The sequence below is a fragment of the Aethalodelphis obliquidens genome, unplaced genomic scaffold, assembly GCF_003676395.1.
Source record: "Aethalodelphis obliquidens isolate GAN/ISIS:26980383/991018 unplaced genomic scaffold, ASM367639v1 scaffold113, whole genome shotgun sequence".
Taxonomy (NCBI): Eukaryota; Metazoa; Chordata; class Mammalia; order Artiodactyla; family Delphinidae; genus Aethalodelphis; species Aethalodelphis obliquidens.
In genome coordinates, this window is record NW_020838057.1 from 2971640 (window position 1) to 2988513 (window position 16874).

Consider the following 16874-nt stretch of genomic DNA (forward strand, 5'->3'; position numbering starts at 1 on the left):
GGAGGCATCCAGCAGGCAGTCTGGAGGCGAGCTCAGGGGAGGGGCCGGAGCAGAGCTAAAAGGGAACGTTGAGGCCCCAGGTGCAGCCTCCCATAGCCCTCTCCCCATCCCAGGACCCAGCAGTTTTCATAATGGTGTGGTCCCTAGATACATGTGCACTCAATGGGAAGGAATAAAGGATAAAAATAATACCAAACGACATTTATTAAACTAGTCCCACCCACCCACCCTCTCTCCCACTTCCTTGCACTGCTTTTATTTCTTCATGGCCTCCATAATTTCTTAGTTTTTCTTCATAACAGTTTTCAACGTGCATCCCATTAATTTGTGTCTGCATACTGGCTTTTCCCCTCACCAGAAGGCAAACCCCATATAGACAGAGGAGGAACCCTGCGGTTCATCTACTGCTGCATCCCCAGCCTCAGTAAACACTGCTGAAGGAACCCCTCCTGCCAGCCTGTTGCCATACAAAACAGCTGGGCGCACCTGTCCCATCTGGCCCCTCCCATCCTGTTCACCCTCCTATAAGTATAGCACCTGCGGTAGGCCAGGCACTGCCCTAAACTCCCTACACATATGAAATCGGTTCGTCTTTCCAACCACCCAGTGATAGCCATCCTTACCCCTGGTTTACAGATGGAGAAACTGAGGCACATGGGGACTTCGGTGTATCCAGTATCAGGCACCTGGCACATGGTGGAGTTGGGGGATGAACCACTACTACCCTGACTCTCCAGCTGTGCAAGGAGACACGTCAGACCTGAAACTGTGAGCATGGGTGTGTGTGTGTGTGTGAGAGACAGACCACAGAGAGACAGAGACAGAGAGAGAGACAGAGGCTCAAGATCCCTTGATTATCAGACGTAAATACAAGAGAGAAATAAGCACTGGGGAAACTGAGGGCCACGTGGGTCTAAGGCAGCAGTTCTAACTGGGGGCAAACGTGCCCCCCGGGGGGATATTTGGCAATGCCTGGAGGCATCTTATGTTAACATGATGTGGGGGAATGTGAATGCTCCTGGCATCCAGCAGATACTGCTGAACACCCTACAATGCACAGGATGGGCCCCCACAAGCAAGTACATTCTGTGCTCAGATGACAGTAGCGCCCAGGGTGAGAAACCCTGCACTCCCTCTTTCCACCTCCTGGTCTATAAACTCAGGTTCTCAACTCCAATCTCTCTCTCTCCTTCTCTCCTCCCCATCTGCTCTTCTTTCTCTCTCCTTCCCCATCTCCCCGACTCCTCCCATCTCGCCCACCCCACCATGTGTCTCCCTTCATTGCCTCCCTTGGTCCCCCACTGACCCATCCCAACCTCCTCCCCACTCTGCCCACCTCTCACTCTGCCCACCTCTGCCCTCCCTCACCTGCATCTCACCTCTGGCTTTCCCCTCTGCCCTCTCTCCCTCACCTGCCTCCATGGTTTCTTCTCCCTCCATCACATCTTTCCTCTGGTTTCTGTCCACCTCTCTTATTTCTTCGCACCCCCAATGCCACTGTCGACTTTCCCATTCTTTCCTCCACCACTCATCACTCGCTCTGATCTTTCTCTGCCATTATCATTTCCGTTCTCCTTCCGCGGTGTCTGGACATCCTCCTGTTGCTCCCCCATCACCGCACTGTCCCGTGGGACTGCCAACTTTGGGTCCATACATGTCCCCTCCATCTTTTCTGTTTCTTGGTTTGTGCCTCTCCGTCCTTCTACCTTCCCTTGGCCTGCCTTCCTCATCATCTCCGGCCCCCATCTCCACATTTCTCCACCTCTGGTCATCTTTCTCCCGCCCGCCGTTCCAGCCTCGGTTCTCCCCCCAGCCTGGCTGCCCCATGCCGGCCCTCCTGCTCCTCGGGACCCTCCTGCTCCTGGCCTCGACTACCGGCCAGGCTGGGGCGCGCCCGTCCAACGCCACAAGCACGGAACCCCCGGGCCCGCTGCCCGCCCTGCTGGCGCACCTGCGGCGCCTGACCGGGGCGCTGACCGGCGGCGGGGGCGCGGCGGGCCCAGGGGCCAACGGAACCAGGACCAGCACCCCGAGTTCGGCCGGCGCGGCGGCACGGGCGCCCCCTCCTGCCGAGCTCTGCCACGGCTACTACGATGTCATGGGCCAGTACGACGCCACCTTCAACTGCAGCACTGGCTCCTACCGCTTCTGCTGCGGCACCTGCCACTACCGCTTCTGCTGCGAGCACCGCCACATGCGCCTGGCGCAGGCCTCCTGCTCCAACTACGACACGCCGCGCTGGGCCACCACGCCGCCGCCACTGGCCGGGGGCGCCGGGGGCGCCGGGGGTGCGGGCGGGGGACTCGGGCCCGGCCAGGCCGGGTGGATGGAAGGGGGCCGGGCGGGTGGCGCCGGGGGGCGTGGGGGCGAGGGCCCAGGGGGCAGCACGGCCTACGTGGTGTGCGGGGTCATCAGCTTCGCCCTGGCCGTGGGCGTCGGCGCCAAAGTGGCCTTCAGCAAGGCGTCCCGTGCGCCCAGGGCGCACCGGGAGATCAATGTACCCAGGTGTGTGTGCTCTGGGGCCGGAGGGTGGGAAACCTGGGGGCGGGGGCGGGGCCACAGGAGGTGGAGCCATTAGGGAGTGGGGCCGGGGGTGGGGGTGGGGGCGGCAGGGTGCAGGGAGTATGGCCAGAGACTGAGGCAGCCACCAGGAGCGCAGAAGCCAATGCCTTGGAGAGGTGGGCGGGACATGAGAATATATGTGACTTAAGTGGCAGTCTATGGAGTGACCGGGTAGGCTCGGGCCTTCATTCATTCAACAAATATTTCTTGAGCACTTTCTGTGAGCCAGGAGCTGGGAACACAGCAGTGAACAAAACAAAGTCCCTGCACTGAGGAGTAAACCTGGTCTCCAATCCCAGGTCAGCTGCCTGCAGGCTGTGTGACCCTGGGGAATTTGCTTAAACCTCTCTATGCCTCAGTTTCCTCGTCTGTACAATGGGCCTAATAATTGTTCCCCACCTATTCAGACTGTAATGAAGATTACCTGGGTTAATTCATGTTGAGTCCTGGTACCTGGTAAGCCCTCAGTAAATGCTGGCTACCGTTATCATTAAGACAGTAAGCAAGGAAACACATGTGCAATATACTTTTAGATCCTGATAACTGCTGTGAAGAAAATAAAGTAGCATAACGAGTTGTGAATGGGAGGGACAGTGTTGTTTTACACGAAGTGGTCAGGAAAGGCCTCTCTGAGCAGAGACTTGAAGGAAAAGAGAGAACCAAGCAGATATCTGTGGGAAGGGCATTCCAGGCAGAGAGGAAGCCATAAGTGCAATGGCCCTAAGGTGGAGTGTTTGCAGGACAGCGAAGCGGCCCATGCAGCTGGAGTGCAGTGGGTGAGGAGGAGGTGGACAGAAGTAGGCAGAGGCCAGGTTTATCCTAAGTGTGATGGGGGAGCCCTGAGCTCCGTGTGTCACCGTCTGATCCCTGGGCTGTGCGTGTGAAACTGCAAGGGATAAGGGCAGAAATGGGGAGACCAATTGGAGACTGTGGCAATAATGGTGAGAGATGGGGCTGGTAGAAGCAGAGGTGGTTACAAGTGCTCCGAGTTGGGATACATTTTGGAGGGCGAATCCACAGGATTGCTAAGGGCCGTGCAGGAAAGAAAAAGAAGAGTCAAGTGTGATTCTAGGGTTTGGGGTCCACATAGCACCCTTTATTGCCATGGGGAAGGCAGCAAAAGGAACAGGAGTGAGGTCCCAGGTTCAGGGTGGGGCAGGACCACAGAGAGGACGATGTGGGAGGGACCGCAGAAGGGGTAGGGTCCAAATACATAGGGGAAGGGGCGCTTCAAGCAGGAAGTGTGGTCCGAGGGACCTTGGGGCAGGCGGTGCTCAGATTGATATTAGCAAGGGGCGTGGCCAAAGGCTAGAAGCCGAGCTGAGCTAATGGATACACCCAAAGGTGAGAACGGAGAGGGGAAAGAGGCCTGCGCCCTCCCTCTCCCCACCCCCAGCCCCAGTCCCCAGGCCACTGACCATCCCTCTGCCACTTCTAGGGCTCTGGTGGACATTCTGAGGCATCAGGCGGGGCCTGGGACCCGCCCGGACCGGGCACGAAGCAGCTCCCTAACCCCGGGGGTCGGGGGTCCCGACAGCATGCCCCCGAGGACGCCCAAGAACCTCTACAACACCGTGAAGCCCACCAATCTCGGTGAGTGAGAAGTGGAGCTTCGGCTGCCGCCTCTGCTGCCTCTGCATCTGCCCCCACCCCTCATCCCTGTAGCTCCGCCCTCCACGGATGGCTCCATCTCCCATTGCCCAGGCCCTGCCCCTAGCCACAGCCTGCTGTCTCTGCCTTCCCTGAACCGTTATGGCCGACACCTGTTTTGGGCAATGCACTGGACTTTGCAGTGAGCCAGACCTCCTCCCTGACCTGCTGTGGGCACCCTGGGTGGGAACCCTGGGTGCTACGATGGATGATTTAGATTTAGACATTCTCAACCCCTGCACTTGAGAAACTCATGTCAGACCACCCAACAGCCAGTGACACACAAGGACTCACTTGGTAACTGAATTAGAATTTGTTGGGAGCCAGACGCCTGGATTCAAATCCTGGCTCTACCACTGTGACCTACGGCAAGTGACTTCGCTTCTCTGGGCCTCAGTTTGCTCATCCATAAAATGAGAATCATAACAGTACTCACTTCATATTATTGTTATTCTTATAGTTTATGATGAGTGCATCAGTGGAGAAGTCCAGGTAGCTGGAAGAGGTTTGAAAAGGGTCTCATTTGGTGTGAGGGGGAGGAGTTCCCTCAGAACATGATGTTTGAGCAGTGGCCAGGAGGGTGAGGGGAGTTTCTTGGGCAGGGGGATCTCTGAGTGGCTGGAGCACAGCTTGTGAGGTGGCCAGAGCTGAGGCTGAGGAGAGGGTGGGCAGATACCTCAGGAAGGGCCTTGAGTACCAGGCTGAGCTGAATGGCTCTGCCTTTGTCCTGAGGGCAATGGGGAGCCATGGAGGAGTTTAGAGCAAGGGAGAAGCAAAGTCAGAAGTGGGTGGAAGAACTATGTCTCTGGAACCCATATGAAGGAAGATCGATGAGAGGAAGAAGGCTCCAGAGGAGGCTTGCATGATGATCCAGGCAGTAAAGGACAAGGCTTGATCTGGGATCAGGAACGGAGGGGAGGAGATGGGTTTGAATAGTAGTGATAAGGAAGAAACATTTGACCTGGATCTTGAGGGGTGAGTAGGAGGTCTTCAGGCAAAGAAGGAGAGGAAGGGATTCAAGGCCGAGAGAACAGCATGACAGCATGGGCAAAGGCCCTGTGGCAGAACTGAGCTGGACCATTTGGGCATCAGAGAGAAGTATGGCTTGAGGGGAGGGATGGGAGATGAGGCTGCAGATGTCTGTTGGGGACAAGTCACACAGGCCTCAAATGCCATCCCCAGCTTCGACTGTGTCCCATGGGTGATGGTGAGACATGGGAAGAGTTTCGAGCAGCAGAGGGACAGGGGCAGGTGTACATGTCAGAAGTACTGCAGTGGGGCTGATCTTGGAGATGGGCTGGCCATTTCGCCAGAAGGCTGGTTTGATGATCCAGGAGGGAGAAGCAAGTCAGGGCAAAGATTCAGTAAGCAGGAGGGACCAGAGCTGGGGACCAAGTGGACATGGGTGGGGATCCTTCCACAAGACCAGGACAGCGGTGCCAGCTGGGAGCAGGCAATGGCAGTGATGCCACCTCCCCTCTTGGTCCCCACAGATAATCTGCACCACAACTACCTGCACCTCAACGTCAACAGCCCCAAACACCACGCTGCCACTCTGGGTATGGACCAGGGCGGGGCTGCGGGGAGGGCAGGGCTCCTTCCCTTCCCACCCTTGTATTGAGCCGGAGCCAGGTGCCCAGCATAGGGCAGGTGTGAGACCCTGGGAGCCTGTCCGCACAGTCCAGCCAGGTAACCCAGTGAGGCTCAGTTTCCTCATTTCTATGCCAGAAGTGGTCTGCGGGAAGCTGCATGGAGTGCGTCCCTTCTAGCCTGGGGCGGGGCACACAACGAGTGCTGAGCAAACGCCAGTTGCCCCTCCTCCTCCTCCTTCCCCAGCAAAGAGCACCCGAGGGTTGGGGGGAGTGAGCACAGGGAGCTTGGACTGCTGCAGCTCTGAGGGACTGGGATTCCAGATTTCTAATGCTCTAAGGGGGCTGGGGGCCAGAACTGCTGGGTCTGAGGGAGGAGGGCCTGGACTGACCCCAGCCATGCCCCTCTGCCCCAGACTGGCGGGCCATTCCGCCGCCCAGCCCCTCCTTGCACTACTCCACGCTGTCCTGCTCTCGGTCCTTCCACAACCTCTCGCATCTGCCCCCGTCCTACGAGGCCGCTGTGAAATCTGAACTCAACCGCTACTCCTCCCTCAAGAGGCTGGGTGAGTCCCGGGAAGGGGAGCTACCTGGGCGATGGGGCGGGGTCAGGGCCTGGGTTCAGGACAATGGACAGTGACCCGATAGCCTTCTAAAGCTTTAGATACCCCGCCCCCGCCTTAGATTTTTCTCCAAGTTTGTTCCAGAATTACCTGAGGTAATTTTGTATCACAATTACTTGGGGTGCCTTTTGAAAATGCAAACCCATGGTCCTCTCCCCAAGATCTATTGCATTCATCAGGACTTGTATTTGCAATGAACAGAAATACAACTTAAAAAAAAAAAAAAGGTGACTATGCTGGCTTGATAACAGAAAGTCTATGTGCCACAAGCTTCAGGTGTGGCTGAACCCAGGTGCTCAAAAGCTGTCTCCAGGATTCTACATCTCTCAGCTCTGCTGAACAGTGGGCTGGCTTCATTTTCAGATAGAATCTCCCCTTGTGATGGCAAAGACTGTCCTGAGAATTTTCAGGGCACTTCTACCAGAAGAGTCTCTCCCAATGATTCCAGCAAAATTCCCAAGCCTGGATCCCACTGGCCAAAAAGGGTCACATGCTTGTCCCAAAACCAATCACTGTGACTCTGATTGGACATTTCTGGGTCAGTGGCCGATCCCTGGTAGTGGAGTAGCCTTCAAACATTTTAAACGGAGATCCACAGTAAGAAAGGATTTTTATATTGTGTCCCATGAGACCCACATACACTGGCACATTTCTAAATTACAGTAAAGTTTTGAAACTTGTTATTATGGACATTTTCAAACACACTCGAGAGTAGAGGAATTGTAAAATGAGCCCCATGTTCCTTTCACCCAGCTTTAACAATGGACAACATTTTGTTAATCTCTCCTCCCTCCACCCCATCTTTTGGTGGATTATTTCAAAACAAATCCCAGATATCATGTCACTTTATCCGTTAATATATCAATAACACACACAACTGAAATAAAAATTTTGTGAATGGTATTCACCCTTATTCTCCTATTATGGGACACTTTCTGATAATTTTCTATTCTATTTCATTTTGCCAAATGCTGGTCCCTACCCACAAAATTGACTTTTCAACCCATGAATGGGTCGAATCTCCAAGTTTGAAAACTACGTGCTACAGGATGAAAGAGAAGGGAAAGTGGTTCCTCAAAAGCAAGAGCTGAAAAAAAAAAAAAAAGCAAGAGTTGGGTTCTACTCCCAAAAGAAGGGATGTTCCCAGGCAATTAAAAAAAAAAAAAGGTCCCCCCTCATCTACGATCGCAGCATGGCAAGCTGGGCCTGGGAATCTGCATTCTGCTAGCTTGACTGTTCTGACTGGTTAAAATTGTGCCCCTGCCCAGGCTAATGACCAGGAAGTTCCAGGTAATGTCTGGGGTCTTCCTGGGGTGGTGGGTGCCCTAGAGAAGGGAGCACGTTCTGGGCTGGCTGAGGACCCACCTCTGTGGTTTCTTCCCTTGTCCCCCAGCCGAGAAGGATCTGGACGAGGCCTACCTGAAGCGCCGGCACCTGGCAGAGATGCCCCGCGGGACGCTGCCCCTGCATGCGCTGCGGCGACCTGGCACAGGGGGCGGCTATCGCATGGAAGGCTGGGGTGGCCCCGAGGAGCTGGGCCTGGCGCCTGCGCCCAACCCACGGCGCGTCATGTCCCAGGAGCACCTGCTGGGCGACGGGGGCCGGGCACGCTATGAGTTCACACTGCCACGCGCGCGCCTCGTGTCACAGGAGCACCTGCTCCTGTCGTCCCCCGAGGCCCTGCGCCAGAGCCGCGAGCACTTGCTGTCACCCCCCCGCAGCCCCGTGCTGCCCCCCGAGCCCGCCGCCCGCGCCAGCCTGGCCGCCTCCCACTCCAACCTGCTGCTGGGGCCAGGGGGGCCCCCTACACCGCTGCACGGGCTGCCCCCGCCGCCTGGCCTGCACGCGCACCACCACCACCACGGCCTGCATGGCTCGCCGCAGCCCGCCTGGATGTCAGACACCGGCGGAGGTGGGGGCACGCTGTCTCGCAGGCCGCCCTTCCAGCGCCAGGGCACGCTGGAGCAGCTGCAGTTCATCCCTGGCCATCACCTGCCCCAACACCTCCGCACTGCCAGCAAGAATGAGGTGACTGTCTGACTGTCTGAGGTCGGGCCAGGGGCTTGGGGGCTGCAGCCTGGGGCCCCCATCCTGGCCTGCATCCCCCAACACACGCCAGGGGCCTGGGACCAGATCTGCGGTGGCCGGGAGGGCTGCCTCCAAGGACACTGTTTTGGATGAAATCATCACCTGACACAAAGCTTCCTTCTGCGATGTCACGGCAGATGAGACCCCTCCTCCTATGTCACAGTTTGAGGCAGGACCTCCTTCCCATGACGTCATCACAGAGGAAGAGGCCTGTATGTGAGGTCATCACTAGCAAAAATGTCTTTGTTCACCACAGGGACAAAACCTCCTTCCCATGAGGTCATCACAGAGGAAAAGGCCCACCCTTAAGGTCATCACTAGAGGCATCTATGCTCCATGGTGTCATCACAAAGACTTCCCTCCTGTGATGTCATAAGAGGAACAATGCCTTGTCCTATGACATCATCCCTAGAGACAAAGAGTCCTTCCTATGATGTCACTGCATAGATAAATCTCATCCTTATGATGTCATCTCTGGCACCAAAAGGCCTCTTTTGACATCATCATCACCAGGAAAATATTTTCCTCCAAAGAAGATGCCTTTGTCACCACTACAGACAAAGCCATCTTCCTGGGACACATCACAGGGGAAAGAGCCTCACCAGCTGTGTCCTCACTAGACATAAGGCCTCCTTTCTACGACATCATCACAGGGACTCTGCTTCCTTCCTGTGATGCCATCGCCAGAGAAGGTGCCTTGCCCTATGATGTCATCAGAGGGACTGTGCCTTTTCCGTGATGTCATCAGCAGAGATGGCAGCCCACTCTGGGGACATCTCCAAGACGAGGCCCCTTCTGCAATGTCACAACCAGACTCTGCCTGCTCCGAGATTACATACGCCATGAGACACCTCCACTGCTGCTGCCAAGTCCCGGAACGGCAGGGCACACCCAGAGTCCATGACTATCCTGGGGGGGGTCACCAGAGAAAGTGCCCTGTCCTGAGGTGTCATCTAGGGGTGTCCTCACTGGGGAGGCTGCCCCGGCAGAGAGGTCTCTGCCACAGATGACAGTCCATCTGTGGATTGTTGGCAGTGGCCCTGCCCCAGCTGAGGCTCTGCCCCAGTGCTGTGATGTCATCACCAGAGACACTGCCTGCTCTGGAAGGCCATTACTTGTAATGGTATCACCAGAGTTTCTGCCTTGTCCCACCATGACTTGGCTTGGTCACTCCTTCCCCTGACCCTAGAGACATGCCCTGCGGGATTTCCACCAGAACCTCACCTAAAGGGTGGTTGGGCCACGGGTCCTGTGTGACTCCTGGAGGATAGCACTCCCAGACTGGCTTCTGCTCCCACGGAGGCCACTCTGGCCCACCAGGCTCCTGGAGTCCTGGGACTCACAGGTGGCGCTACTTCTCTCTGCCGTAACTACAGACATCACCACCTCTGTAAACAAAGTCCTGGCCTCCTGTTGGGGGGTGGGGAGAGGTGGGAGTATGCCTGCTATTTATCTAGCTGATGACATCATCAGCACCACAAGACTTCCACCACTCCTGGTGGTAAGTTGCACCTGGGGTCCAGTGTTAACCATGCCTGATGATGACATCATTTCCCAGGATTCCCTTTGACCTATGGTGTATTCATCTCCCAGGATCCACCATAACTAGGATATCATTCTCTTCCAGGATTTACCATAACTATAGTGTCACCTTCTCCCAAGGTTCCCTATAGCCAATGGTGTCATCATCTCCCATGATTCTCCACAACCATGATGTCATCATCTCCCATGATTCTCCACAACCATGGTGTCATCATCTCCCAAGATTCACCACAGCTGATGACGTCATCATCTCTCAGAACCCGCCATGACCAACGGTGTCATTACCTTCCAGAATCCACTAGAGCTGATGGTAACATCTTCTACCAGGATCCACTAAGACTGATGATGCCACAATCTCCCATAGTCCCCCATAATTGTGGTGCCATCATCTCCCAGGATCCACTTCAACCATGATGTCTGCATGCCCCAGGATCCACCACAGACTTGGTGTCATCACCTCCCAGGATTCAACTCAGCAGTGATGTCACCACCTCCCAGCATCCATGAGTCAATGGTGTCCCAGAACACATGACACCCAATTAGTGTCATCATCTCCCAGGATCCATTTCAACCATGGTATCACCATCTACTGGAATCCACCATAACCATGGCATCATCATCTCCCAGGATCCAGGACACCCAATGATGTCATTTAGCAGGATCCACTTCAACCATGTATCATCACCTTCCAGGATCCATCATCTTGGGAGCCAAGTATTAAGACAGCTGTATTTCAATTGTCTTCTGGGGTCACCTACAGTTGTTCCCTTAAGAGGAACCAGCACAATACACATCATTTTCCCATTCCCTCAAAAATGGAGTGGGATGGGGCCCCCTCTGATGACATCATCATACTCTGGCCCTTCCTGATGATGTCACTGCCATGCTCCTGACATAGGCTGATGCCTGCCTGCATCAACCACACCACAGACTTGGCCTTGGTCAGTCCTCCATCTCCCCCTGATGAGGGTATCCAGGTCCCTCCTGATAACTGCCCTTCACCCAGCCATCTGATCGGTGACAGGGTCAACAAAGAGACCTCTTATCATCACCAGAGGGGGGGCTTTCCAGTCCTCAGGTGATATCACTGTCCCTTGCCCAATCCCTGTTACCTGGATCCCCACCCAGAGCTGCACTCCATTGGCTTGGGCCAAACTCTCCCTAGAGACCCCCCTGGGCTGGGCCAACACCTGCCGACCTCCCTGAGGCCTTCAATGGTTTTCTCTGCTGCCCTGGTCGTGGGGCAGGCACATCTGGAGAGCCACGGCCACTGCCAGTGCCACCTGTAGGGGTGGGAGGTGGTGCTCTGCATCATCCCAAGATGGCAGAGAAGCAGCATTCTCTCCTTCATCTCCCCCTCACACACTGGGGAGCCTCTGGGGTTTCGGGGATTCCCCAACACCCTACGCACAATTTGCCCCCAATTCTCTCTGTATATAGCCATGTTCTGGGGCGGCCATTCCCCCACTCTTAAAGGGCTACATGCCCCCTCTCCCAGCCCCCAGGGCGAGGTGAGGGGGCCTCTTCTCCCTCCCCTGGGCCGTCCCCCTCCCTTTCCTCTCTCCCCACAAATCCTGGCACCTCAGCTCATCCCTTCTCATCAGGAGCCTGGGGCAGATAACTGACCCTCAGCTCCCACCACACTGAGGAAACTGAGGGGTTACCCCCAATCTACCAGGGCCCCAGTGCCAGTTTGCCAGTTTTTCAACTCCACGCTTACAGCTGCTCCTTTGGGTTCCTCCAATCCCCTTGAGGGCCTCACCATGCCCAGTATCCCTATGGCAGACCGTGACTTCCCCCAAAAGGAGCCAGCTTGGGCGCCTGCCCCTCCCAGACCCCTCCCCTTTGCTCACCACCCTCAAGGAGCCCTCAGCTTTCTCCAGCCCCCAGAATTGGGGGATTCGGGGCCTTTCAGCTTTTGTATGCCCCCCTCAACTTGCTCTTTCCCGGCCTGGATTCCAGGTATCTTGCCCCCTCCCCGCACTCACTTGACACAGGCTGCCTGACCCTGGGGCCTTGACCTCTTATCTCAAATAAGCCATAGTAGGGAGAGGTCTCGAGGTGGGTGAGGAAGTGGGCATGTCCTGCCAGATCCCCTTGATGCTTCCAGAGATGGGACCTCGCCATCTGAGTCTTCCCTCACCAGCCCCCACCACCTCATAAATGCATACACAGGCTTGTGCGTACACACACACACACACACACACACACACACACACTCCCATTCCAGTGAGGGGGCAGTGGAGGGCGGTACAGAAAGAAGATCAATTCTGGACCAAAAGAACTTCCAAAGCTCTGCCTGCTTCCTTATCCCTACCCACCCTATTCCTCCCCCCAAACCTGACTCTTGCCCCAGTTCCTTGGTGAGGACAGCCAGCCGAGCTGCAACTTGGTATTTTTTTGAATAAACAGATGTTTTCCTGATCCCCGGTCTCAAGTATACTGTCGGGAAAGGATGGGTTTCCATCTCCGCATTTGCAGGTCACTGGGGAGTCCCCTTTGTGGCCAAGGAAGGCGGGCATCTAAGTGTCTTTACAGGTAGGTGGTCAGGGCTACTCCAGCTGTCACCAAGAGAGGAGTCAGGCATGGGGAGATGCACTGTAAGATGCCTTCAAATCCTTAGTTTCTTCCTAAGAAAGCTTCCTCCCTCTAAGCAGGTAAGCATTTGTTTGCAGATTCTATTTGTTTGCGCCTCCTTATATTTGAATTCTTTGCCTGAACATCATTGAAGTGTGTGCGTGTGTCGGGGGGGTGCATCTGCATTAGTTTCCTGGGGCTGCAGTAACAAAGTACCATACAACTGGCAGCTTAAACAGAAATGTATTCTCTCTCAGTGCTGGAGGCTGAGAGTCTGAGACGGAGGTGTCGGCAGGGCTGAGTCCTTCTGAGGCTGTGTGGGAGAATCTGTCTGTGCCTCCCTCCTAGCTTCTGGTGGCTTGCTGGCAATGCTGGCATTCCTCGACACATCATCTTCCCTCTGTATGCGTGTCTCCTTGGCAAAATGTCTCATTTTATAAGAACACCAGTCATCATGGATTAGGGCCCACCCCAATGATTTCATCTGCAAGGACCCTGTTTCCAAACAAGGTCACATTCACAAGTCCTGGAGTTTAGGACTTCAACATCTTTGTGGGCAGGGAGCAAAATTCAACCCATAACGGGGTGTGACAGAATAGTCTAAATGTCAGTTTTTATGATAACTGGGAATCATTTTCCACACCTCTCTCCTCCCACCCAGTGCACTAAAATATTTCCATAGTGATGACTAGAATTGCCCCCTCCTTCTGTCTCAAGAAGTGCCTCTAAGGCTTGGTTTTATGAACTTTAGGACAGCTCACCTCTAGGAGCATCTAAGTGTTTGTTTACTAATATCAGACTCATATTACATCAAAGCATTAGTTTGCTCGTACCTCTGGGTTGTGTGTGCAGGGCATTTCAGCATTGATTTTATCATTAAGAAAACCCCTTCCTCTCTAGTGTATTTAAGTGTTTGCTTCTCAGATATTAGACTTTATTCCATATCAGTCAGGGTTCTCCAGAGAAACAGAACCAATGTGTGTGTGTGTGTGTGTGTGTGTGTATTCCTGTTAAGGAACTGGCTCATGTGACCGTGGGCGTTAGCAAATCCAAAGTCTGTAAGGCAGCCGGAAACTCGGGCAGGCTTTCAAGGCTGCAGTCTTGAGGCAGGATTCGTTCTTTTCCAGGAAACCTCAGTTTCCGCTCTAAGGCCTTCGAATGATTGAACATGGCCCACCATATGATCTAGGATAATCTCCTTTACTCAAAGTCAACTGACTGTAGGTGTTCATCTTGTCTACAAAATACCATCACAGCAACACCTGGGCTGTGTTTGAACCAACAGCTGGGCACTGTAGCCGACCAAGTGGACACATGAAACCTAACCATCCTCACAGGATAGTGCTTGCTGGAAGGAGTGTGATCTGTGGTTGAGAAAGCCTGCCCCCCTTCGGTGCAGTTAAGTGTTCACCACCAGCTAGATTTCACCTGCTGAGGTCCATCTGTTTGACCGTAGGTTAGTGGGGTGGGAGGGGGTGATGCCTTCAAGTACTGGTATTGGATCCCTGGTGAAATGCCCCACGTGGTGTGTGTAAGGGTTGTTCGACCGTTCTTAGAAATCGCCTCTTTGTGCTGGCGATTTGTCTATAGAAAATTGGGGGTGGGGGTGGGGAGGGAGGGTGGTGATGTAGTGTGTCGAAGTATGGGATCATTGAGCACTCAGAGAGTCTCCTCCTGGGCACAGACTAGGACCGTACTTCCCTGCCTCCCAGATGTTAGATGTGCCAGATACAAACCCTTGTTGCTTTAACAACTGGGGCTTTGGGGCTGCTTGTTACTGCAGGACAGTGCAGCCTACTCCAGCCAATGTGCCTTGCCTGTGGAGAGGGGAACTGGGTGGCTTTTTTGCTGTACACTCTTGCACTTCTGAATTTTTTGTAGGTGCGTTACCTACTTTTAAAAAAATAAAGTCTAAATGTAAACGTCAATGGTGCCGGCTTTGACTGCCATTCCCCTAACTGAGCAGATGCCCAGGGCGAGCTTAACACAGGAGACTAGAGTCTCATTCCCCTCCCATGCAAGTGATTAGCTTCCACTCTGAGTTGTAACGCCAAGGCTTAAACGTATGTATTTTTCATTCAACATGGCCTCTATGTGCCTGTCAACTACTTCATTTCTGTTCAGCCAAGAAGAAAGCAATCTGATCCACATGTACCTTGCTTTAGTTGAGCAAGTCAACGATAAGATCTGGCATAAGCATTTTCGCCTTTGTAACCTAACATTTGCTCAATTTGCAACTCCACTGTGTTGATAAATACAGCCTCTGAGCAGCTATTCTTAACCGGCATTTGAGGGGGCGGGCTTGCAAACTTCTGAAATCTATACCAGATGTTGTGTGCATGTGCCTTTCTTTTTTCTTTTCATTTCTTTTCAACTTTATATTTTGAAACAGTTTCAAACGTGCAGAAGTTACAAGAATAAGTCCAAGAACTCATGTACAGCTTTTGTCAATTCACTAATTGCTAACATTTCATCACACTGCTTTATGGTTTTCCTCCCATATAAATATTTTTTTTCAGAGACACTTGAGAGTAAGTTGCCCCCTAAGGGACATTTCTGAAGGACAAGGACATTCTCTTACACAGCCACAGTATAGTTATCAAAAGCAAGGACTTAACACTGATGAAGTCCATGTTCCAGTTTCACCAACTGTCCCAGTATTGTCCTTTGGAGCAGTTCTCTTTTCAGTCCCTGGTACCCCGGGATTAGGTGTCGAATCTGGTTATTGTGTCTCTCGAGGCTCCTTGGACTTGAACAGTTCTTCAGTCTCTTTCATGACACACGTTTCTGGAGTCCAGGCAGCAGCATAATTTTTATTCCAGTCCCTACCACCAGACATTTAGGGTTTTCCCATTTCTCAATACTATGAACAATACTTTGAGGAATATCTTTTTGCACACCATGGGGAGCATTCACTTACTTTTCCCTGGGAAGACCTCCCAGGAGGGTGAACTTCTGGGTCGGAGGGAGGTGCGTTTTTAAGACTTTTGCTGCACAACGCCAAGATGCAGTTCCGAGAGCCTTGCCAAGTCCACGTAAGTGAGAACGTCCATTTGCTCCCACCCTTGCCGACATCAGGCATTATTCTGTTTAATCTTGATGTGCATCAGAGGTGTCTGTTTTACGGCCGTTATAGGAAGCCCCTAGTTACTATTGTGTTTTTTTTGTTTTGTTTTGTGTTTTTTTTTGCGGTACACGGGCCTCTCACTGTCGTGGCCTCTCCCGTTGCGGAGCACACGCTCCGGACGCGCAGGCTCAGCGGCCATGGCTCACGGGCCCAGCCACTCCGCGGCATGTGGGACCCTTCCGGACCGGGGCACGTACCCGTGTCCCCTGCATCGGCAGGCCGACTCCCAACCACTGCGCCACCAGGGAAACCCCTAAAGTTTGTTTTTGTCCAACATGAAAGTCTGTGCTCTGCCGTCTAGGGTTTTTGGAGCGGGATAAGAGCAACGCGTTTCATTGCTGCTGTCTGTCACTAGAGGGAGCACCTGATCCACTGCAGGCATATTTAGCAATTAATGCGGGCCCCTCCCACTGGCGTAGAGCTCTAACCTCTGTTCAGGGGCACAAAGGAAAGTGGTTCTTGCTAATTACCTACCACAGCCTTACAGTCAACTTGCTTAAAAATATTAAGGCCACTAAGGGGCAGAGAACACATCAGCAACCACAGACTGTGAACTCAGAAATAAAGATGGAGGCATTTACTCATGAAAAGATGCTCAGCCTCACTGGGAAGAAAGGAAATGCCGATGAAAGATGAGGCACATTTGACCATGACTGGCACATATTTTGAAGCCTGCTAATACTCGGGCTCATTTCTGCATCAAAACATTGACATCGGCTGCTTCCTCTGCCTGGAACAGTCTTTCTCCTCTGGATAAGCACAAACCTTGCTCCCTCGCTTCCTTTAAATATGTTTCCTTCTCGATGAAGATCTACCCTGACTCCCCGCATCTAAAATTCTCCCCCCTCCCCCCAGTGTTCCCAAACCTCCTTACCTTAACTGCTCTAATTTTTATAGTAATATTTTTTTATACTACCAGCTTTTCCTACCCACTAGCCCAGGACTTTCCCAGTGCTGGCACTCAATGAAAGTCCAGCATCTTGGGCAACCCCGTACAGTTGGCCACCCTGGGTTTAGTGCTTACTGTTTATCTGTCTCCCCACCAGAATGGAAGCCCCAGGAAGGTGGTGTCTTGCTTCCTGTCTTGGTCACTGATGTATCCCAAGCACACAGAAA

At 53.6% G+C, this 16874-nt stretch overlaps 2 protein-coding genes across 5 annotated transcripts in view; one reads left to right on the plus strand and one right to left on the minus strand.

Moving 5' to 3' along the window:
• Positions 1-16874, minus strand: part of ZNF628 (zinc finger protein 628) — a 62044-nt gene that overhangs the window by 38163 nt on the left and 7007 nt on the right. Inside the window, exon 1 of one of the 4 annotated variants that reach the window (XM_027097426.1) lies at positions 2093-2097. The exons of the other annotated variants lie outside the window; for them this stretch is intronic. The gene's annotated coding sequence lies outside the window, so the exon portion shown is untranslated. Of the gene's footprint in view, positions 1-2092; positions 2098-16874 lie in introns of those variants that run through there. 4 annotated transcript variants of the gene reach the window in all.
• On the plus strand, positions 1541-8934 carry SHISA7 (shisa family member 7). The gene is made up of 4 exons (XM_027097435.1): positions 1541-2505; positions 4001-4155; positions 6218-6367; positions 7818-8934. The coding sequence occupies exons 1-4, from the start codon at positions 1655-1657 to the stop codon at positions 8462-8464; spliced, it is 1803 nt and encodes a 600-aa protein (XP_026953236.1). The 5' UTR covers positions 1541-1654; the 3' UTR covers positions 8465-8934.